At 57.4% G+C, this 23,943-nt stretch overlaps 1 protein-coding gene across 10 annotated transcripts in view; it reads right to left on the bottom strand.

Moving 5' to 3' along the window:
• DNMT3A (DNA methyltransferase 3 alpha) overlaps positions 1–23,943 on the bottom strand; it is a 111,178-nt gene that overhangs the window by 15,914 nt on the left and 71,321 nt on the right. For 8 of the 10 annotated variants that reach the window (XR_006786359.1, XM_045844616.1, XM_045844615.1 and 5 more), the window contains 3 exons: positions 23,703–23,849; positions 532–747; positions 108–266 (listed from right to left, as the gene is read on the bottom strand). Coding sequence is in view for 9 of the 10 variants with exons in the window: in XM_045844616.1 (XP_045700572.1) it covers positions 108–266; positions 532–747; positions 23,703–23,849 (522 nt within the window). In the remaining variant the exon portion in view is untranslated. Of the gene's footprint in view, positions 1–107; positions 267–531; positions 748–3,417; positions 3,546–4,193; positions 4,301–23,702; positions 23,850–23,943 lie in introns of those variants that run through there. The other 2 variants (XM_045844617.1, XM_045844618.1) reach the window with 2 other exon arrangements.

Here is a 23,943-nt window from a genome sequence, read left to right as displayed (position 1 = left end):
ACCCACCACTACCGCCCCCGTGCCAGACCGAGCCGCCAGCCCAAACTGTAGGCCCTGGGACTGAGACCCCTTCCTCCCCCAGGCTACCGCCAAACCCCGGGACTCACCACCGAGAACTTGCCGTCTCCGAACCACATGACCCAGCGGGTGCCTTCGGCGGCGCGACTCCGGCCCGTCATCCACCAAGACACAATGCGGCCTGGCCACCAGGAGAAGCCCCGCAGTTTCCCCCACACCAGCTCCCCAATGCCAAAGCCCCGGCCGTCCTGGAGCCCCAAGGAGCACAAGTTATTACACAGCGGTCACGAGGCCCTGCCCCCCGGACCCTCCCCACGGCAACCCCAGCCCTGGGCATCTGAGGGTCAGGACAGCCAGCGGGGAGCTCCATGTGAATGGACCAAAACAGAGCGACAGCGGGGAGACACAGAGGCCTGGGACCAGGTGGAGAGAGGAGCGCAGGCCGGGAGGAGCTGGCAGTGGAAGGACCCGAGACAGAGCTGGTCGAGGCGGAGGAGGAAGCGAGCCGCTCACCTCGTACTCTGGTTCGTCATCGGCTGCTTTGGTGGCGTTCTTGTCCCCGGTGTCAGCCCCCACGGGCTCGGGCGTGGTGGCCACAGTGGGGGACGCGGGGTCGGTGGGCTGCTGCACCGCAGGAGGGCTGGCCTCCTCCACCTTCTGAGGGTCGCCAGACCCCTGGTTCTCCTCCACGGCGTTCATCACTGCGATCACCTTGGCTTTCTTCTCAGCCTGGGGGAACAAGGGACAGAAGTTACCTTGACCTCTCCGGGAGTCAGCAAGGCCACCTCAAACTTAGGGTGCTCTCCGCAATCTCTCTGGGGTCTGCAGACAGTGACGGGAGGTACAGGGCTGGAGAGAGTTCTTCCCTCATCAACGCACCTGGCCTGCCACGAAAACAGAGAGACTTGAAGGTGAGAGGTGGACGCCAATTGCCTGGCTCACTTCTGGCCTTCTCTCCCGCCTCTTGGGGACACCTCGCTCCCCGGTCTCATCTTTCCCAACCTGTCGCCACGAGCACTTGTTCCCCCCCCCTCCCCCTGCGGACACGGGAAGGTTAATTCCAGTCGACCCGAATCTGTGCACCCTCACTCAGGCACCGTCCTTGGCTCCACCCTCTCCTCATCTCCCAACCAAAAACTGGATCCTCTCATCCGTTTCCCACAATTCTCCTGGGCAATCAGGAACATCTACGTGGTTTCCAGACCGACCGCCGTCCCGGTTTTGTTGTGATGTTTACTGGTGATGAAAACCACTGCTGTGTGTTTAGAGTTTGCCTCCTTCCCCGTCTGCCCAAACACCGCAGAAACGCCCCGCAAGAGCTTGCCTGCTCGCGCCGTGCGGAAAGGCGCACAGAGCAGGAAGGGGTGAATCTGCTAACCTCTCAGATCCGTGCATACATACATTATTCTCGCAACAACTGCTTCCGGAGCACAGACATCCTCTCGGCCACCCCAAGCTCGCCCGGGTCCCAGCACTGTCGCAGCAGGACAGCATCTCCCGCCTCCGGTTTCAGCCTCTGCCCCACAGGCCCGTCCAGGCCCCTCCATTCCTCCTCACACCCCACTCCAAGATATTCCCATCCTCCCACAGACAACCGAGAAATCCCCGGTACTTAGCTCTGAGGACTGTTCCTCCCCATCTCTCCCGGCTACTGAATCGAGAACGTGCGGTCCCCAAACTGCAAGGCCCTGCACCCGTTTCCACCACACCAGACTCAGAGAGAGAAAATCCCACCCTCGACATGCCGTTGAACAGGAGACTTCCCCCCAGAGCTCAGCGCTGAGGGTGCACGCCCATCCTGCAGATGGAAACAGAGCATCGGAAAGCACCCTGGAGTGCAGGGGTTCTCAGGTGCAAGTCAGAGCATCTCCCTCCCCGGCTTAGCTTTGCGACGCACAAGCACGAGTAGCTGACTTTGGAGCAGCCCCTTCTCTGCTGAGTTGCTCTGACCTAAAATGGCATTTGAGCGAAGGATTTCTGCTAACCTTTTCCGAGGTAGAAGGATCTGATGTGTGTGTGTGATAGAGACTTTTGAGGATGATCCCAAGCCTGTGAATGGACCCCCCCGGATCCCAGAGTGCCAGGTTAAAGAAACTTGGGTTTAAACTCAATAGACTACTCTCTCGTAAATTCATTTCATTCATTCTTTAAGTCTTTGTTGCGCGGGACCAATCGGTTTCCCGTAGCAATTCCTAAAACATCAAGGATGGAAGTCCTGGTTCTTTCTCTGACTCAACTAGTTCTAAAATGGGACAATTCACCCCCTGCCCCAGCCCACAAACAGCTGGGAGGATGAGGTGGAAGCTGCGTAGTGATTGCTCCTCCCAGCCGAGCCCCACTCTTACCTGCCAGGACTTTGCCCTCCCCTTCCTACTATCAGTTCCCCACCGCCTCCTCCCCCACGAGGAGGTGGGCCGCCTAGGTAGATAGTAGGTAGTAGGTAGGCAGGCACGGAACCCTAGGGGGGAGGCAGATTCTCGCATCGGCTGGGGCAGCCCCAGCCCAGCACACTGACCCGGGCGGATAATCGGCACGCCCGGCTGTTTCCGCCCCCTCCCCTCCACCCTGCCGCTTCCACCACCAGTTCTGATGACCGACCGAGACCCGGGTGCCGCCTCGAATGTCCCAAAGACCCCATCGGAAGCCACGAGGCCCCTCGGCCAGAACCAGGGGTGCAGTCAGCAGCGGGCAGGAGAGAGAAAAGGGCCTCCTAAGGAAAGGAGCCTTAGTCACGTCCGCAGCCAGCGGCAGTGGGTGGGCGCTGGGTGCCCCCGGCCCAGGATCCAGTCGTGCCTGACACCACCCCCCACCCCCCACCTCCGTCCTCCCCCACAGCCCTTTTGTCTCTCTCCCCCACCCCTCCACAGCCAGTTCCTGAACATTAGTCTTCCCCCACAACTTCCTCCTGCTTGTCAGATGCTGCTGCTGCTGACGGCTATTAAGTACAGCCAACCCACTAGGTGCAGGAGAGCACGCACCCAAAACAGTCATTGGCAGACGAAACAGTTTTGGGCAGACGGAGGTGGAGGAAGGGGGCCTCCGTCGTGACAAGGCCAGCAGGGGTGGGGGGAGGAAGAAGAGGTGGGTTAGCAGCAGGAGGCAAGAGAAAGGGGAGGAAGGGGCAAGGACGGCGGCTGGGTGGGGGAGGGGCCCCCTCGCCAGAGGAGTCTGCCGAGGGTAGTGAGGGAATGCCGGTCTGCGCTCCTCCGTACACTCTCACCCTCCTCCCGAGCAAACAATGGGAGACAGAAGGGTTAACTCGGCCTTGGCATTGGGGCTAACGGCTCCTATACCCCCAGGTCAGAAGACAGCACTCCAGAGTGGCCCAGAGATGGGCCGGGATCAGGGAGACACGACACCACCCCCCTCCACCACTGCGGCTCAGGGAAGCCACTTTGCCTGGAGTTTGTCCAGCCTGGAAAGCCACTGGTAACGCCGCTCTGGTGGAGGCCGGGCCTCCCTGTCCGGTCCCACTTCCACCTCCCTCTGCACTCAGGCCGCTTCCTGTTCCAAAGGTCAGAGGTCTGGACACCCACGCGGACTCCCCACTGGTGCAATGGACCCTGGGCTGTCCCAGGCGCCTCTCCCATCACAGGCTGCCCCCCGCCCCAGGCTCCCGCTGATGAGCCACGGCCCCTGTCAGGGCTGCACTGCTCCCTCCATCCCCAGCACCACTTCTTCCTGGTGGCCTGCCTGGCGGCTTCCGGGGACACGCAGGAGAGAAAACTCTCCCTCTCAAGAGGCCACAAGGTTGGCACAGCCTGAGGACAGCATGGTCCACCAGCCAGAACACAGGTCAACACGGAAATGCCGACAACCCAGCTGCCAGCCAGCTCAGCAAAAGTGCTGCTTCCAGCCCAACTCCTGGGCTCCCAGCACCCCTGCCCAGGGCCTGCTCCCCAGCCCTCGCTGACCGCTGTCCTTAGCTCAGGGCAGGGCTGCTCTCCCTGGCCCCTGACCAGCCAGGTCCCACCTGAGCACAGGAAAGAGCGGGACTTGGGGACTCCTGAGGAGGCAGTGGGTAGGACAGGAGTAACTCAGCATCTCCAGAACTCGGGCCAGGGAGGCATACTTGACTCTTCTGAGCCAGGAGGGCTGCAGCGGCCCAAAGGTCCCCCTGCTGGCCCTGCCGCCTTCCCGCCCCCAGCCCCCCAGGGCTCTGTCCAGGAACCTACCCATAAGGCCAGGTGCAGCCCCTCCGAGGTCCGGCTCAGGTGTGAGCCCCGGCCCTGGAGCTCTGTAAGTAGCTGCCCGTCTGGGGGGAGGGGAAGGGGGTGATGGGGCTGGGGGCGGAGGGGGGCCAGAGAGGGGGGAGGGGGGAGGTGGGGGGGGGGAGGGCTTGAACATTTTCTTTGTCTAGAACTCCAGGTCACGTGGGCCCCGCTGGACTGCCTGGTTGGCTGCGAGCGGGCCGGGGGAGGGGGCCGGCCCTCCGACGCTGGCAGTGGGCCAGCCCCTCTCCTCCGGGCCGGGGGCGTGGGGGCCGGGGGGCGCGGTGGGGCCCTGCGGGTTCCCAGGGCCGGGCAGGGCAGGGCCGCAGGCGGTGCCGCCCCCTCTCCCGCAACTCGGCAGGAGCTCTGCGCTGTCCGGGAGCGAGCGGGGAGCCCCCGGGAGCACCACTGGGAGGAGGGCGGGCGGGCCGGGACCGCTCTCTAGCCAGGTACGGAGGTAAGCCGCGAGCGCAGCTAAAGGAGAAATGAGGTTCCGGACAGTCAGGAAAGTTGTTAAAAGTTGAGTCTCAGAAGCATACCCAAATAAAAAAGAAAGAGAAAGGAAAAGGTTACAGATGAGCGACGAAACCCGAGAAGCTGCAGAACTCCAAGCTAAGAGAGACAGAGCGAAGATACCCTCACAGAATCGGGGGCACCCCAGAACAAGAAGGGGGGGCTGGAGGGGGCTCCCTTCCCACTACAGCTGGACAGGCAGAGGTGCCTTAAAAAGCTAGCTGAGTTGTTCAGTCTTTCAAAACCTCTTCCTAGCCAAGTCTCTGGGTTCCACAGGTCACTTGGGGTCGGCCTTCAATTTCCTGCTTTTCTTTTGCGAGACTTGGGGGGGTGCTTGTTCAAAAGCAGGACAGCCCCCACTTACTGGGGGGGGGGGTAGAACTTGGTCCAAGACCCCCTCCCAGCAGGTGCCTGAAACCGTGGATGGTCCCCAGTGCTATATGTGCTCTTTTTCCTGCAGGTACACACCTCTGATGAAGTTCCTAAATTAGACATGGTAAGGGATTAGCAACGACTAGTAAAACAGACCAATGACAGCAATATACAAAAATTTGTTGTGTGACTGGAGCCCCTCCTGAAATCCCACCGCACTCACCCATCCCTGTGGCGATGGGAGGTGATGGATGCCATCCCAGTGTGGGGAAGGGAGGTGCCAACTGAGCCCTATGAACTACTGTTAGGCTGCTACTGACCTTCTGACCACCCGTCAGAAGGAAGGTCGGTCGTCTGCGTTGGGTGACCCTGGACCATCAGGCTATTGCGATGTGGATGGCTGGGGAAATGTATTAGTCCCAGACTGTGGCTGGCCTCGGGTAACTGAAACAGGGAAAGCCAGACTGCAGACCGAGAACAAGCGGGTAGCAATTCCTTCATTCCCGCTCAAGTATCTGCAGCTCCACACCCGGTTCCTGTCTCCAGGCGCCTCCAGGGGGAGCCTCAAGGCACGGCCTCCACCAGGGCACGCTCCTCCGCTCCTCCTCTGCAGGGGCCTCAAGGAGAACAGACACGCAAGGAGTGGGCAGAGTCGACTAGACTCGGAGAGATAGGAGAAGCCATTGAAAAGCGAGCACCTGCAGATAGCTGTATCACAGACACCAGGCCCCAGGGGTCTGCAGGGCCTGGAAGCCGACAGACAGCAGGTAGTATGGAGGATAAACGGGGTCAGCAAGGTCAGTGCGGAGCCCAGACTGGGCCTGGGGGAGGGACCAGGTGTGGAATGAGGTAGGGGAAGTGAGGAACAAGAGATGTTCGTCTGGGGAGGGGGCAGACCCGTTGCCCACCTCCCACCCCCAGCACAACTAAAGCTAAATGTTGCAGAGGAAGATGTTGCTAGCTAGATGCTGCGGCCGTGAAGAGTAATTGCAGGTTTTCTGAGAGGAGATGAACCGGTGGTTTGGAAAGATGAGCCTGGTTTCAGTTTGCAAGATGAGTTAGAAAGAGCACTGGCCCTGGCTGGCGTATCTCAGTGGATTGAGCGCGGGCTGTGAACCAAAGCATCACAGGTTCAATTCCCAGTCAGGGCACATGCCTGGGTTGCAGGCCACGGCCCCCAGCAACCGCACATTGATGTTTCTCTCTCTTTCTTCCTCCCTTCCCTCTCTAAAAATAAATAAATAAAATCTTTTAAAAAAAGAAGCAGCAGCAGCACCGGAACTTCAGGTGAATGCTACCCATGGGAAGGCTGGCGGGCCAGTGGCACTTGTCCGGAGACCTGGACATGGGTTCTGTCTCCAGCACTGTGACCCTGAACGAGCCACTTGACCCCAGGAAGGCTGCTTTCTCACTTGCAATACAGGAGCGATGGCACCTGTCCTGCCGGGCCCCGGAGACCCAGCACCTCCTAAGGACCACCTCACGCCGCGGGTGCCTGGCCTCCAGCCACAGTCAGGGGGAACATGCTAGCCCAAACGGGCGCCAGTAGGATGCAGGCAAGAGATGTGCTGTGAAGGACAACCCGCCTTCTCTCCTGAGGCCCAGCCCCCTTCTGAGCTTGCAAGCACCAAGAGGAAGGAGGAGGACTCCAGATCAGAACGCCTTCTCCAGATAATTCTTGGGGAGTACAGGCCACCCTCTGACAGCCCCAGGTGGGACCCAGAATCCACACAGCACAAAGGAGCCATTCGACGAAACATGGGCCCTTCTCTCTCCCAACCCCCCTTTCCACCCAGTCCCGGTATCTGTCTGGTACAGTTTTTCAGGAGATGCCCTGAGAAGCCCCGAGTTTATGTCTCTGGCCTGCTCCCACCCTTGATGCGACGTAACAGGACTTGCTTAGCTGGTTCCCTCCCCGACGCCTCCTTGGCACCCCGGGCCCCGCCTCCTCGGCACCCCGGGCCCCGTCAGCAGGCCTCCTCTCAAAAGGAAGTCTGCGATCGGGCGCGCCTGGCTCTCCTTAGCAGCACTCCATCCCACGCACGGCCCCTCCTTTCCATTGGACTAGACAGCCGAACACCTTCACCTCTACGCTCTGTCAGTCTAGGAACTGCTTCAGCCAGGACTCAAAGCGTCAGCTCGGACCAGAGCCATCAGCCTCACTTTCTCTTGGCTGATGTAAAGAAGCGGCCTCTCACCCTCAGCTCCCATCTTAAGCAAAAGGAAGCCCGAACTCAGAGCCATCCCCTTGCCGACCTAGGGCGCCACCCGCCTCCTGCAGCTACCAGACAGGAGAGGCCACCCTTTTCTAGCCTCTCAGGGATTCGTGACTTTGTACTCGGTGGGCAGGGGCAGACCCCAGAGCAAAAAGACGCCACAACCTAGGGCAAGAGTGCCTTTAGCAGAAGATCAGGGGAAAAACCAGGACGGCCTTCAAGGATCCCTGAGGTCCCACCTGCCCCCACCTTCCAGAGTGACCGACCCACCCAGCATGACCACTGGGACAGGTCTCTGGAGTGAGGTAGACAGTCAACCTGAAAAAGCAGAGTTGCGAGAAACAGCCAGGTTCTTGGACAAGTTTTAAGAAGGGTGTGGAAAGGAGGACCCCTGGGTGGAAAGGAGATCTGGTGGGTGTCGAGAGCCTGAGAGAAGTGTTGGGGGGGAAGGGTCCAGCACGACCCGCAGGAGAGGGCAACCGGAAGGACAGGCAGGCAGAGGGCAGTGACTCGCAGGCCTGGTGACAATGCCCCTTAAGGGCGCCTGGCACGCTCAGCCCCGAGCCTGTATCCATCGAGCAAACTTCTGACTTTAACCATATTTCCCAGGGACTCGGACACTGGTCAGCTGCCAGAACACAGCAGGACAAGCACGAGGACCTGTGTGGCAAGGACGCGCCCTGTGATAAGTTGGGAAATTGAACATTCTGGTGTCTGTCACTCTCTGTGCTTCCCACGAGTGTGGTTACGATGTGCTGTTAATCATCACGTGACTCTCCAACTCACAGAGCTACGATGAGACCTCAGGCCGTGATTCCCTGCCCCCCACCCCACACTAAGGGTGGTCACTTGCACAGACAGGTCCAGGTGGGAATGCCATGCCAGCCTGGCTGGTTTCAATTCCAGGATCAGCGTTTGGTTCTTGCTCTGTCAAAATCCAGGGCCCACAGCATGTGGGGAGGTCATCTTGTTTCCTTCAAACAGGACAGTTACCACCCGAGACCCTTTCCTCAAAATCAGAGCAGCCACAGTCCCCGGGAAGCCATCTGCCAAGCCGCACGTTGGGAAGACACTGGGTTTTCTGCCACACCAACGCTCCCGCTGACCTCGAGGCCAGAGACCTCATCCGGACGAAAGAGCACGAGGTAAATATGGATGTCTGTTCTGGCCCGGTCCTCCCACCTACAGCTCAGCAGCCTCGGGGCTGTACGCTCGCCCTCTGACTACCTGCTGATGACGTCAACACTGTGCATGGCACTGAAGGCCCCCACAATCTACAGCACTTACGTCACGCACCCCACACTCTGTCTGCCTACTTGCCAGCCCCCAAATGTGTGTGGGGGGGTTCGTGCCTTTACTCTTGCTTTCCTTGCCCTTCCCCTTCCCCTCCCACCAGCCCAAATCCTACCTCCCCATCCTTCTGGCCCAGTTCACCAAGTACATCCACCAGGAAAGTTTCTCTAGACCTGAACTGTCCCAGAAGGTAGCCCTTGGCTGCATGCGCTATTTAAATTAAACAAAAATAGCCCTGGCTGGTGTGGCTCAGTGGATTGAGCGCTGGCCTGCAAAGCAGAAGGTCACTAGTTCGATTCCCAGTCAGAGCACTGGGCCAGGTCCCCATTAGGGGGCACACGAGAGGCAACCACACATTGATATTTCTCTTTCTCCCTGCCTTCCCTTCTCTCTAATAATAAATAAATGAAATCTTTTAAAAAATAAATAAAAAATAATTCGGCTCTTCAGTTGCACCAACCACATCCCAAGTACCCACGAGCCCCTTGGGGGTAGGGGCTCCTGTACTGGGTGGCAGAGAGTTTAGAACATCCCTACCACTGCAGAAGGGCCTACCGGACAATGTGCTCCAGGTTCTCACCCTTGCCTCCCCCCGCCCAAAGGTCATCCTGTCTCTCCTCCTCCATGCCCCCATAGCACTTCGGAACCCTCTCGTGGCACCTGCCAACCTTGGCCCGGGCTAAGGCGATTGTGTACTCAGCTTTCTCCTCCACGAGGTGAAAATCTCCCGGAGGGTAGGGACTGGGTCTTGCTCAGCCTCACATGGAAGCAGTGTGCACCAGAACTCCCTGCACGTCCTAGAGGATCAAAACGGTGTTTGCTGAACTGAAACCCATGTTATCTCAGGAGCCGCACCGGGAAGCCACTGCCCAAGTTCCCAGTGGGGGATGGTTACTTTCCATAGCAAAGTTGTGAAGGTGCTAAGAGGTCCCGGTCTAGGTTACCCCAAAGAGGTGAGAACCTTTGTTTTCCCATTTCCCTGCAGTCCACATGGAAGTTGCAAGCAAATGACCAGGACTGGGCTGCTGGCAGTGAAGCTAAAAATAGCGACAAGCCAACAGCAAGGAGTTGGCAGGACTTGTTGCTAGGGAGACCAGTCGCAGAGAGAGCAACTAAGCAGGGAGAAGTGTCAGACCTGCTCAGGGAGAGCAGAGGCCACGCTGGGGGCGACTGGAAGTTGACAGGGGTCCAAGGCTCCCACCTAGAGACGTTCTGCCTTCTGGCAGCTCCTGACTAATGCTTTAAGTGGGGCAAATGTTTCCCCTGTCCCTCAGTAACCCATCTCCATGGAAACCACCATGATTGGGGTGAAGTACCAGCCCCTGGAAGGAAGGCCTCTGCCTGGAGCTGGTTGTTATGGCAACACCCCCCCCCCCCCTTTTCGGTCATTCTCTCTCTCCTGGCTTCTCCTGTGGTGGAAAGGTGGGGGCCTGGACTGGGCTTAGCCAGCATGGCCAGGGAATACTGGCTTTCTGACAAGAGGAACCTGCAAGGGGGTCTTCAGAAGCTCCCGGGAACCCGGTCAGACCTCAGCACAGGGCAGAGCTGCCTTTTCTTTCCACGAGGGCCTCACACTTCATCTTGCCGGGGGAATCCCAGGCTCACTCGGGTTCACGTGTATCAGGATCACCCAAGGAGGTTTAAAAACATACGGACTCCTGAGCTCTCTTGTGGAGATCAGCAAGCTTGGGGTAGGACCCAGGAACCCGTTGTTAAAAGCTCCCTAGGTAATTCAGATCCTGGCCAGGTATGGAAACCACTAAATGCCTTGGCTATTTCTGTTAGAATGAGGGAACCGAGGCCGGGAGGGATGGAGGCCACCAGAAGGGTCGGAGCCGGAGCTGGAGAGGAAGCGGTCTGGGCTGAGGCGGTGCAGGCAGGAGGAGGTGGTGGGGGAAGCCCGCTCAGGGCACATGCCTGAGGTGCAGCCCCATCCCCTGGGCCTTTCCCTTCAGGGCCCCTTCAAGCCAGAACGTGCTGTGGTCTGGTCCTGGGTCCTGATTCAAACCGAGCTGTCCACAAGCTGCCCCCACGGCAGACAGTGTGAGGTCACGGGGCTGGGAGGCCTGGTCCCCAGAACGGTGGCGGCCCAGGCAGAGGATCTGGGCCGGAAGAGAAGCCCATCCTCTTCTGGAGGAAAAGCCAAAGGGTCGCCATGGCAACCTGCCATGTGCTGGCTTAGGATGTGTGGGCTCTGCGCCACCACCCCGAACTTGGGCCCAGGAGAGGTGCAGCATTTTGGCAAACACCAAGGGGCGGAGGGACCCCACCCCCCTTGCCAGTAGAGTCTTAGAACCCGAAGAGGCCATGCTCTACCTGGCGGCACACCTTTGACTCCACCTGAAACAGACCCAAACACGAGGATCCAGGAGCCCTAGGCCTCCCGGGAAGAGCCAGGCTGGGGGAGGACACCATGGAGGTGGAAGGTCAGGTGGAGGACATGGGCCTCTCCACCTTTCTGTGACTCACAGCCTAATCATGTGCCCAGGACCCATCACACAGGGAGCCATAGCCCCCATTCAGGATAGCGTGCGATCAGATAGTGAATGATGTGGCTGAGATGCTTTCTCCTCACAAGGAAGGAAACTCGGGGAGGCCGGGATCAGCAAAGGCAGCAGGACTCAAGGGCGGGAGACGGGGAGCTAGGAAGGGTGCGACCCCCCAGGTTTCTCAGACAGGAATGGCCAGGTCTCTGGGGGGTCTGCAGTAGCATCTGCTTCCTGCCGGACAAAGGGAGGGCGAGGAGCGCAGGCGCAGCCGTCTGCCTATCTGTTCGGAACGGGAGCAGCCAGGCGCCTGTCCTGGGATCCGCTGTCATCAATTCTGACCCAGAGAGCAAACTGACCCCTTACTTCATCTCCCCCCACCTCTGCCCCAAGCTGCCCTCCCCCTCCACAGGTCCCCCATTCTCTCCCTGTCACTGCTACACTTCCTAGTGGCCTGTGCTCGGAAGCCCGAACTCGCCAGACCTGCCCTAGGCTTCCAGAACTTTGGTTGCTGCCTCCTGCCTCCCTGCGCCCATCGGCCTCCTCTTCCCCTGCAGCTCCAGGCCTGCTCCGCTGGGGAGGGCTCCTCCACAAACCCCTCCCTCTCTCTCAAAGTTGCCTTCATCCCCCAGCACACCCAGGAGCTGCTTGCTGGCTGTGCCCAGTCCTCCAGGGAGGGAGGAGGGCACAGGCTGGGGCGGGGGGTGGGGGTGGGGGTGCCGCAGGGCCCCAGACCTTACTAGCTCCTCACCAGGAAAATCAATTGGAGAGGCTGCAAGGTCTGGACGGACAGGGGATCACGCTGAGGACAACACCTCCTACAAACGCCTAGCTTCTCTGGATTAGTCCGGGAATGGGACCACAACTATCTGCTGAATGTTACAGATAAGATCAAAGGAAGTCAGGAGAGCGGAACATGTGAGAGGTGGAAAGAACCTTATGACAAGTTTGCTTGAGGACGCATCCGTGTTGTCACTTTGCTTTAGCAACCCGACCCTGGAGGGCTGTGGGTCAAAGGCACCCCGTCAACCCCCAAAGGCCCAGGCTGCTCTCCCCTCCCCACCTCCCCGCTGTCGCTGGGCTCCAGGGGTCAAAGGGTGGGGCCTCAGGACCACCATTCAGATTCAGGCACGCAGACCCTCTCACGTTTCAGGGTCCGAAGAGAAGACTCCGAAGGAGGAGCTCAGCCTAGGAGCACTGGGGTAAACCAGGCTGAAAGCAGCCCGAACACCTATCATCTCCATCCCAAAGGGAAAATTTGAATTCCTGTACCAAGTCCCTTCCGGCCTCTCACCCCGCCCATGTTCGGAAATGGTCCCCTAGCTCCGCCAGCCTTAGAGCCTGCCCTCCTCCCTCCACTTGGCACTGACCCTTGCAACCAATCACCTGGAGAGACAGCTGGGCCACGCCCTTCACGAAGGACCCCAGAGCAGGGGCCCCAGCAGGGGCAACTGCAACAAAACTCACAGGTGATTCCAACGCACAGCAAGACCCCTGATGAGGGCGATAGGATGGTCTGAAATACAGTGCACAGTGCATGCACCTTCGGCGGACTCTCTCCTGGGCCAGATTTAGTTCCCTTTCACTCATCCACAGCTCGGGTGTTCTCCAACTCCCCCACGCCACAGGAGCATCTAGGTACCTGGCTGGAAAACCAGATTTCTCAGGAACCAAGCCACAGATTCTGCTCGCATTGGTCCAGAGTGGGGCCTGGGGGTGTGCCTTTTTAGTGCCCCGGTGACTGTGAGGGAGGAACACACCCTTTCAGAAACACTGGGTTCTGATAGCTCCTTTGGGATGTACAAAGCATGCCCAACTCAGTTTCGGGGTTGGTTTGGTTTTTTTTGCCCCACAAAGTTACCTTTTGAATTGCATCTAGATTCAAATATACAAGAGACTGAACTGTTTTATCCCTACTTTTGCATAACCAACCTGAGATGGAAGTGAAATTTGAATATGTGTGTACTGCCCACCGCGCACCAGCTAAAGAGGAACGCAGCACCTGTGAAGGGTTGTGACAAAGTCAGGTCGGAAAAGGGGTGAATTCTCTCTCTCTCTCTCTCTCACACACACACACACACACACACACACACTCAGTTGGCAGGGCAAGCGTGAACTGAGCGGTGAGGGACAGGGCACCCACAGAGACTTGACAGGGTTAGGAAGGGCTCCGGACGGGTGAAAAGGGGGGTCTTCGTGGGCCTCCGGTCGGTTCCAGAATTCCTTCCGGAGTCTGTCCTGGTTGCCAGCTGCTCCCAGACACCGCCAGTCTCTGTCCCCCTTTGTCCTGCTCCTTCCAACGCACGGCTGCGCTCCACGTCTCAGCTCTGCCTTCCCCGCCTGCCGGTGACACCTTGGACGCTGCCTGCTAACCCTCTCCCTGTGGACGGCCACCCTGCAGGCTTCTCAAAAGCAGCTTGTCTAAAACCTAGCTCAAAAGCCTACCCCTTCTAAACAAAACATCTCCGTGACCTTGAGGCAGGCAGAGAATTCTTAGAGATACACACACACTGACCAATGAAAGACAGAGAAACAGAACTTCATTAACACAAAAAGTTCCGGCTCATCAAAATACCCACATTCTGAAGAAGAGGAAAAGTCCACACCACCTTCCTGCCCCAAACCCGCTTTCCCTGCATGATCCTCTGGTGCGGGTAATGATAGTCACCCCACCCCCCGCTCCCCAAATACAGGCCAGCAGGCTTCTCCCTTCCCTCCGGCCAGAGACACGTTCCATCAGTTCTATCCAACCTGATCCCCAACACCTGGACCCTCAAAACCAAATGTCACGCCCTCCTAACTGGTCCCACTTCTAAACGTCCCCTGTCCGGGCCCCTTGCGAAGCTGCCAGGGTTGTCTTCCTAACACGCACACCCCGTGCCCTCACGTTCCAGCCCCCGCTGCACGAGGAAGCCTGAATTCCTCACTACAACAAGCAGGCCCTGGACAGCCTGACTGCTCTCCTTTGCCGTTTTCTCTCTTCCCGCACTCTGTGTCCGACTCCCACACCCCAGCGGCCACATCTCTTGCTGCTCCCTGAACAACTCAGAAGCTTCATGCCTCCTTCTCTTTGTCGTCCGTGGTTCCTTTCCCCAAAATGCCTTCCTTATGTATCCCTAATGGAATTCTCAAAGGACACCTCCTCCAGGAAGCCTTCCAGGAGCCCCCCCAGAAGCTCCCTGGCCCTTCTTTGCTCACCAGATTTGGTGCCACAAGCACAGAATGAGCCCCGTGCTCCCCTGACAGGGAGGCTCACTGTGAACAGTCTGTGCACTCCCACTCCTCGTGGGGCAGCGTGTGCCTCGAGCGCGGTGCCCGTCCGTCTCCCCAGCGCCGGCCCAGGGCTGGGTGTGTTCAGTGAGGCCTTAGTTCACAGCTGTGAACTCCTGCATCTAGTGTACTGGCCCCTTGACAGAGTCACAGGGTGCAGCCTGCCACCCCATGCCTGAGCATCCCAGGGACCTCCTTGACGAATGGTCTGGTTTTTCAAGCAGAGCAGAAAAAGCATCACCATCGTATCTTTTCCATTGTCTGCCTCCTAGAAAATGCTATGAGAACGCTCCTAAAAGTTGAACTAAGTATGCAAGAAATCTTGAGGCGCTCTGGACTCCAAACTCCTAGAGGATTTTTTGGACCACCTACCTTAGGACCCCCTCAGTGCCCTTCCCCACGGTCCCTGCAGGGCAAACTCCCGTTCCAGTGGGAGGCCTGCCTGACGTCCCTTCTCTGGCAAGCTTCCCCAAGACCCTGGGCAGGGGCAGTCGGTTACTCCTGTAGCCCCTTTCCTCATATTTTTGTGGTGCCCCTCCTGGATTTCAGCAGCATCATTTAGTCACTCACCGGCCCACCTCTCCCAGGGGAGGGTGGCATCCCAGGGCAGGGTTCTGATTTCCCTTTAAATGTGTTGCCTCCGTGTCTAGAACAAGTGGGAACACAGAAGATACCCAGACACTTCCGGTGTTAGCTTGAAGCCTGAGCACACAGCATTTGCTCAGTCAGGGTTCAAGAACTCTTTGAAATAAGGAACCAATGGCTGTATGATTAATGAAAAGAAAACTAGCAGCAAGGAGCGGAAAGCAGATCTAGGCAGCTCTCTGGCGACCAGAGCCAGAGCAGGGCTGTGCATTCCCGGGCGAAGGAAATGCTGCAGGAAGCTGGGCGTGCCCGAGGGTGGGCGCAGGGTGGGCGCGCTCCGCAACATCACCTTCTTAGCGATGAAGTCAAGCCCCTCCCTGTACCTAGGCCTAGTGTCTAAAGACCTGCACTGCGTCCCACCTTTCTGCTCCCGGCATAAAATGACAAAGGAGGGACCGGGGACAGTAGTGGAGAGGGAGCACTAGACTCTAGCACCAAACATGTGAATTTTACGAAAGTTTTCTCTTTTAAAGAATCCTTATAAGGATGCTTTATGTATGTGCTTCCAGAAGAGGCATTTACGTGAGCCTGAGAACGCACTCAAATATTTAACGCAGAATTTACGGACAAGCCAGTAAAGGAGACAAGGGGAGCTACAGACCCTGATTCCTGTCCCCCCCACCACCCCGCAAATTGCGAAATTCTAGAATCTCTGGGGTCTTCTCGCCTGTACCTGCCACCTTGCTAATGAGAAAACTAAAGTGCACAGCGGAGACAGATCCCTGGGATTGCTCGGGGACAGAAGCTGAGACCAGAACCCAGGCCTCCTGAATCTCACTCCAACCCTTCCAACGCCAGCTTACAATGCCCAACACAGACCACGAGAAACAGCAGTGCAAGGCCAAGGGCGTGGGGCCCAGTGAGTGGAGCGGGGCCCGGCCCCGAGGGCACCGAAGGACCCGAACCCGGCACTGGTGGAGCGGCCTCCACGCCTGCAGCTGCCGAGGTGGGGAGGGAGGGGAGGCAGCCTGGCGGAGGGCGGGGCCAGCCACACGCCAGTTGCAGGAGGAGCCGAGACCGCGGACCAGACCAGGAGGAAGACTCGGTTCTAGGTGAGCCCTGTGGCTGCAGACAAACGCGGCATGGGAGCCGGCGTCCAGATCCACCCACGTGACCTCTCCACAAGGACACCCATGCGGCTGCTACCTACTTACCCAGGGGAATCTTAGTTTCCTAACAGTAAAATTGGATACAAGTGGTTCTTACAGTGATTCTGGATCACACATCTGTCAAACAAGAAGTATACAACTTAATGATGCGTTTGATGGCCTTTATTCAAGGGAGAGCAATCCACAGATCGGGGAACAGAGTACCTCACCGGCAGTGGACCGTTCTTCCCGAGCACTGGAAGAGGCAACGCGGGAACAGCGCCGGATTGGCTGGGAAGTCGGGGGTTTCCTTATAAGGACAGCGGGTCTGATTTTTCTAGAGAAAGGTCAACTAGCTGAAGCTGAGCGGGAGGGCTGGGATGCCTGTGCGCTAGGTTTCCCTGACAGGTGTTTCCTGTAAGTGCAGCTGACCTGGGTTAGGATGCGTGACGTAGGCCGCGCCGCGGGGCGCTCTCCCTTTCCTGGGTCCTGAAATAGGAATTAACTTTATCACGGTTTAGGATGACGGTGAAAGTAGTGCTCCTGGCACAGAGCCCGGCGTGCAGTAGGTGCTCAGTCAAGTCCTTCCCCTCCTGGGTGAGTGGCGACCACCTGCCCCACCCCTTGCTTGCTCACCACCAAAAAAAAAAAAATGGGGGTCGTTTGAAGCGCTTTTCTCTCTTAGATGAAACGGTCACTCTAGCGTGCAAACAGCCCACCCACTTAGGAGACAATGGGGAACCTCTGTAATGACAATGTCACAGCCTATCGGAAAGTCACTGCCCCGGCAGTCACGACTGCTCACAGGCTGTCCCTGGGATGCCTTTAAAACACGTTCAGCCTGTCGGTGGAGCACCCTGTCACGCCTGCTCCGAACGGCAGCATCTCTCTGAAGGCTGATGTTATTTTTGAGGCCACTCTGCAAAAGCTCAGGTTTCATTAGCCTATATGTGGTGAGTAAGTGTGGAACGTTTGCTGGTCAGAATACCCTACAGCTGCCACTTCACATATTTTGCTACTACTTTGGTTTTTGTCCTCAATGGTCTACTTTGTGTTGACATTTCTCCAGTCTCCTATACAAAAGCCCAGGGGATCAGATTAATCCACCTAGTCCCAAAGCCCCCGGCGGCGCAATGCCCCCTGCTGAGTGGGTGCGCGGTGATGGCTTAGTCAATGGAACAGAGCGCAGCAGGAGACGACCCTGCGGACGCTCACAGGCTGCTCTTCCCGGGGCAGACAGGAAGCAGTCTGCTGAGACTGCGGGGTTATAAAGCAAGAGGAAGCAACATTTGCTCAGCTCACAGAAGCGGCAGCAGCAGCGGCGGCGGCAGCAGTGCAAATGGCCAATAAACATATGAAAAGATGTCCAACCTCACTTATTATCTGGGAAATGCCAATTAAAATCATAACAAGATACCATTTTCCCCAACCATTAGATTAGCAAAATATTGATGTTGGCAAAGGTGGGAGTCTTCTCATACATACCCTGTTTGTAGGGGCACAAATTGGTGCTGGCCTTTCTGGAGGGCAATTTGGCAGATTTTATAAAATGCAAAATACACGTTCCCTTCGACCCAGCATTCTCTCCTTCTAGAGAAACACAGATGCACAAAGAGTCCTAACCAAGGGTGTTTACTGTCTCGCGCACACGGCAGATCGCTGTAAATACAAGTGCCCGAGAAGAAAACCGTTAAATACAATCCCGGCAATGCATATGGCGGGACACGACAGTGACCAATCACGTGGCTCGCCCGCCCAGACTTACTGTACGTGAAAAACCAAGCTGTCCAATGAAACTACGGTGTGGTTCCACTTAAATAAGAAAGGAAAAGAAAAAGGGACTGTGAAGCAAAATTAGGTATTTACACGCATGCAGAGAAGGAGAGAAAAGCCCTGGGAGGTACCTCTGGTGGAGGAATTAAAATGGGAGTGGGGGGTGGGGAAGGGGTTTCACAATAAGAATGTGTCTGTGTAAAACTTACATAATTTAAGTTTATTTTAAAAAAATGATCGAGCTACTATTATATGCCAGCCCTGTGCTAGAAGCATTAAACGTTATGTATTGCCTTATGAACCCAGACAGCTCTGAGATTGGATTTATTCATTCAGCAAATCTTCACCTAGCCCTCTGAACGCCAGTCCTGGGGGCAGAGGGGTCGGAGCGCCAGCACAGGACCAGCTCGGGAAGGGCGGAAGCAGAACACCGACTGGTGAGTGCTGACATGCCCGGGAGAACAGAGGGCTGCCCGTGCGGCCACAGTGGAGGGACCCGGGTTTGATAAGCTTAAACGGTGCCTGAGGTCCCACACCTGGGAAGAGATTAAGTCAGCATTTGAACTCACCTCCAAAGGCACCCCGCCCTCCAGGAATGTGAAGCATTGCTACCTGCTGGGCAGCCTGAGGGCAGGGCAGGGGAGGTTGGGTCTGACTGTTGGGGGAGGGGAGGGGAGGGAGGGAAGGGGAGGGGAAAGGAGGGGAGACCATGATATTTGGACGGAAGATTATTTGCTATCATATTTTTTTCAAACAGATTTCTTTTATTTATTGATTTTAGAGAGAGAGAAAGGGAGGAAGGGAGGGGTGGGGGAGGGGGGAGAGAGAGAGAAACATTGATTTGTTGCTCTACCTGCCCATCCATGCACCCATTGGTTGTGCATGTGCCTTAACAGGGGGTCGAACTGCAACCCTGGCCCACCGGCCTGACGCTCCAAACAACTGACCCTCCTGGCGGGGGCTGTGTTATCACCACTGATTTAACTTGTACTAAGCCTCTAATAAGTGTAAGAATGCACGAGTTCCCCCCTTCAGGCTGGGAGTCTGAACAGACCAGATTCTAGATCAGCAGGACTGACGGTATCCTTGCCCTGAGGCGATGTAGAATCAAGTAGGAGTGAAGAGATTACAGAGAGAGCCCTAACGTCTGGCCGTAGCTCAGCCCTAGAACCTAAGCACACCAACGGAGTCCGCAGCCCCTCCCTCCGGCTGGACGGCTGTTCCAGCTGCTCGGCTAGGCCTCTGCACCCCTCCGCCTCGCAGTGTTGGGAACCAGGGAAGTAATACCTGTGAGAAGCCCTTCCTAAACCGAGCCCTCCCTTGGGTCCTTTTGCTCTGATAATCAGTAGAAAGAGGGTCCCAAGACTTGCCTTCCTTTGGGAGAAGGAACCTCCTCACCTCTGGCCTCCCCACCACCCAAGCCCGGGCCGTTCTCCCAGGCCGAGGCGGGCTCTCCTGGGCTCAAGCACAGCAATGCTCCCCACGTTCCCCACAGCAATGTTCCCCCAGTGGGAACAGCAGGGGCGCAGCGTGAAGAAGAGTTGAGGCACCGCCTTACCTGTGGGGGTCTGCCCACCCAGTTCCTCGGGCCCCATGCTATCCTCCAGGTACAACTGTCAGCACCCCTGGAAACCAAGGGTTTGGGCTCTGGGATGGAAACCCAAGGGCCAAGCTCCCTGAGAAGCCCCGCCCCCCCATTCACCCACCTCCCAACGGCTTAGTCACCAACAGGCGTTCAGGGAGCCTCCTCTGTCTGCCCAACACCAGGTTGGGTGCAACGTGGGAAGACATGACCAACACATTAAATAGTGACAAAATACTCTAAGGAACCACGTGCTAAACCCAACAATGTTATCAGTAAGGGCTACGGGGGTGCGGAGAAGGGAAGAAGTCAGTGTAGACTGGAGACATCCTGGAGAGCTTCCTGGAGAAGGCAGCAGCTCTTGAACTCAACTCTGAAGAATGGAGAGGGAAAAGCACAGCACGAAAAAAAGGCAAAGGGCAGGGAAGGAGCATGGCACGTATAAAGGGGAGGCTGGCCCCTCATATTAGAGAATGGCAGTGAAGTGGGGTGGGTGACAGTGGGGGTTGAAGCCTCGAGAAACAGCCAGAGGATCTCCGACGTGACCGGGGAGGCAACAGGGACCCACTCTCGGTTCTGTAGCAGGGCCTGGTCACGATTAAGGTAGTCTGGTCCCTAAAGGAATCAGTGAAGAGGCGCAGAGAATAGGAGCTGGGACAGACGGAAGACGCCAGCTTCCCTGCCCCAGCAGGAACTCCCGCTTCAGCCTCAGGGAAGGAAGAAATGCCCCGTTTTCCTCATCCACTTGCTTTACATTTCATTCATGTTGTGATATTCTACGTCTTAAATTTTTGTGTGTGTGGTGCGGGGGAGGGCAGGAAAGTCTGGGAAGGCCGGCAATCTCAGATGGACTGAGAAGTAAGGAGGAGCCCTCACTTAATCACTGTGGCCTGCCTGACAAGGGCGGCATTGGAAAAGGAAACTACGCAGAGGAGGAGGCTTTGGGGGAAGAAGGTCCCGCAGGGAAGGGGCAGGTGCAGACTGGAGTCAGGCGGGAGCCCCGCCCACCGGGGCCCCAGCCACCTCCCGGCCGCCCTCTGCGCCCGGCGCCCTGCTCCCTGCTCTCTGCCACCACAACCCCCACTCCCAAACAGGCCAGGCTCTGCCGTGCCTCGGAACCTCTGTCCACACCGCACACCTAAATTCCGATTGGTCCCCTAAAAGCCAAAAGCCACTTCTTGCTGACGTATGGATGACCCCCTGCAGAATGAGTCTAAGTCCCGCCCTGGCTGGTCTGGTGTGGGTCAGCAGGTTGAACGCCAGCCTGCAAACGGAAAGGTCATTGGTTCGATTCCCAGTCAGCGCACATGCCTGGGTTGCAGGCCAGGTCGCCAGTTGGGGGCGTGCGTGAGGCAACCAACTGACGTATCTCTCACACATCGATGTTCCACTTTTTTTCCCCTCTCTCCCTTCCTACCTCTCTAAAAAAATAAGTAAAATCTTAAAAAAAAAAAAAAGAATGGGTCTGAGTCCCTCCAGGTGATGCCCTTCCTGAGGTGCCCAAACCCTCAGCCTGTCACAAGGCAGCAAAGAGTCCCCTCAGCCTCCGGTCACCCCAGGACCCCGCTCTGCACTCAGGTGTGGAGGGCTCTGGGGGTCAGCTCCGGGACAGTGCCCCACAGGGACTTCTAAAGAGTGGGTGTCCCATTCTGAGGTGGGGAAATGCTGGCTGGACCTTCAGGTGACACTGCCTGGGAAGCAGCGAGGGGTCGGTGGTGGGGAGGGGCTCCCTTTTTGGAGTTGGGGATGGAGAAGAGGCGGTGACCGAAGGTTTAAGGGTTTCTAGAAAAGCTTCCGATGGCTGTTAAAGCTGGGTGACAGGTGCACGGGGTTCGTTACTCCTCTCTCGCGACTTCCGTGGGTGTCGGAGATGGTTCGCGGTAGACAAGTCTTCTTAAATTTTAGTAGGAAACTTAAAATTGGGAAAATGTACCTATTATCTTCATTTTCCCAGCAAGTTGAGAAAAGATTCCCTTATTTATTTATTTTTAAAGATTTTACTTACTTTTTAGAGAGAGGGGAAGAGAGGGAGAAAGAGGGGGAGAGAAACATCAATCGGCTTCCTCTCGCAAGCCCCCAGCCCCCTCCCTGCCCGCCCGCCTTCAGCCAGCGACCTGGCCGACAGCCCCAGCATGTGCCCTGCGGAGAATCAAACTGGTGACCTTTCGGTTCCCTGCGCGGTCTGCAGCTCAGTCCCCTGAACCATGCCAGCCAGGGCGGGTTTCCTTTTTTACCATACGTAACTAAGGGCAAGCCTCCACACTACTTCTTCAAGGGAGCAGTTGGAGGACTACAGAATTTGTAGAAGCTTCTGTAGGTCTGAAAGTTCTTAGATCTAAGCTTCTGGCCCGAAGGCTAAGGAAGGGCAGAAACAGCACCACGCATAACAAGGGCTTAAAGAGCAAAGCTCCTCCCCTCGCTCCAGGAGGTCAAGAGTTGGGCAATTGACCAGAGAGGGAAATGGTCCCCCTCTTTTCCTATCCCGGAGATCACACTTACTGCTCGGGCCAAGCCGAGTCCCTCTCTCCTGCTAGACTGGCACTGGCTGCCCCCCTTCTAGGCTCTACCAGCAAAGTCACGTCTGCCTTCCCAGAGCCTGAAAACAATCAGGTCGCCAAATCCCCACCCTATTTTGAACTTTCTCTAGAGCAAATCCCCAAACAATGTGCTGAGGCTAATGCCTTCCTTTTCAGACCTGGGGTGAAGACAAGTGAGAGTGGCGGTGAGATGCCCCAGGTGGTGGCAATTCACAGCATTTCCCATTTCCGCTCCCTTCGCCGTGTTGGAGGGTCAACAGTCTTCTCCCTGATCAAACAGGCAGGACAGCAGCCCCGTCCTTGGTGGTCTGGTCTTCCCCGGCCTTTCCTTCCTTCTCCATCGCCTCCGCCTCCGCCCCTCTCTCACTGCTGAAGCCCTGCACGGGCTGGCTCCCACCCTCCCCACGACCCCCACCAAAGCGTCTCTTAGAAAAGCCACCAGCTACCTCCAGTTCGTCAGAGGCGATGGTCATGGCTCAACGGATTCGGCTTCCACAGGGCTGGGTGGCCACTCTCCCCGGAGAACCTTCTCTCTGAGACTCCACTCTCTTCTTCCTCCCAGGCCGCTCTGCTCTGTCCCTGCTGCCTGCCACCCCTGCTCTCTATGAGGCCCATAAACGTAGGGATTTCTATAAATGCAATCCTGAAACTTGGCTTCTGCCCGCTGCTGCCGCCCCACTGCCGCCTCGACACCCTCCCCGCACTGCCCGCTGTGAGCTCATCAGTTTCCACGGACTTCTACGCCAGGTTCTGCTCTCGACTCCCTCCCCACCTTTGTGTCTGCAGCCGCCCGCACCTTCCTCCGCTCAGGCGGCGCCGGGCACCTCAGCATCTGGCCTTGAACTCTACATTCCAAAACCTGTTCCTCCCAGTCTTCCGCATCTGATGACGCGACACAACCACCATCAGCGTTCAGGCCAGACCCCTGGGGGTCATCCTTGAGCCCTTCCTTCCATTCCCTCCCCTGCATGCCTCCCATTCATCAGCATACCCTACTGATTCTATCTCCCACATCCGCCCTGGACCTGTCCCGTGTCTCCACCGCCACCCCTTCCATCCACTTCCCATCATTCCTCTGCACAGAGACCGCCGATGGCATCCCAGCACACTTAGAATCACACCAGCTTTCGGCGGGCACCCACAAGGCCTTGAAGGATGCGACCCCTGCCGCCTCCCAGCCCCGTCTGGTCCCACTGTCTCCCTTGCTCACTTCACTCCGCGCATACTGGTCTTTCATTCTGCCAAACAAGTCGGGGCCTTGCTTGTGCTGTTTCCTCTGCCTAGAATATTCTCTCCCACCCTGCTCCTACACGGCCAGCTCTCAGGTTCCTGTGGGTCTCTTCTTAAACGTCACTTCCTCCGAGAAGGCTCTCCTGACCGTCCCACCCAGAGCAGGCCTGTGTTATCCCCCATTCCAGCCCGTTTACTTGTGTTCTGCCCGTCTCCCCCGTCAGAACGGCAACCCCACGAGCACAGGAGTCACACGCGAGCACACTGCCCGATAGTCAGCTAGTGTTCAATAAACATTTGTTGGAAGAACCAAGGAACCGCTTCCTGCCTAGGGATCAAGCAGCCCCCTGAAGCACAAGAGGTCAGCCCGAGGGACACTGGCCACAGCCTCAGGGGGGCGGCGGAAGCTAGCTTCTGGTTTTCCGTCACTGTGGCACTGGCTGGGGCCCAGGCCAGAAGGCACCTCACCTCCCTTTTCCAGCGTGCCAGCCACTCGTCCCGCTTGCGCTTGCTGATGTAGTAGGGGTCCCCCGCCTGGAAGGTGAGCCGCGGCATGGGCCGCTGGCGGAGGCTGGACTCCCAGCCCAAGCCACCCCGAAGCCGGCCCCGGGAGCCCTAGGACAGAGAGACAACAGAGAGACAGACTGCCATTAAGGTGGGCACGGACAGCCCCACCGCAGGGTCCATTCCTCGTGGAGGGGAAACTGAG

This window comes from Phyllostomus hastatus, unplaced genomic scaffold, assembly GCF_019186645.2.
Source record: "Phyllostomus hastatus isolate PE091 unplaced genomic scaffold, TTU_PhHast_1.1 phas_contig_402, whole genome shotgun sequence".
Classification (NCBI taxonomy): Eukaryota; Metazoa; Chordata; class Mammalia; order Chiroptera; family Phyllostomidae; genus Phyllostomus; species Phyllostomus hastatus.
This window is presented reverse-complemented; position numbering and strand designations above follow the sequence as displayed.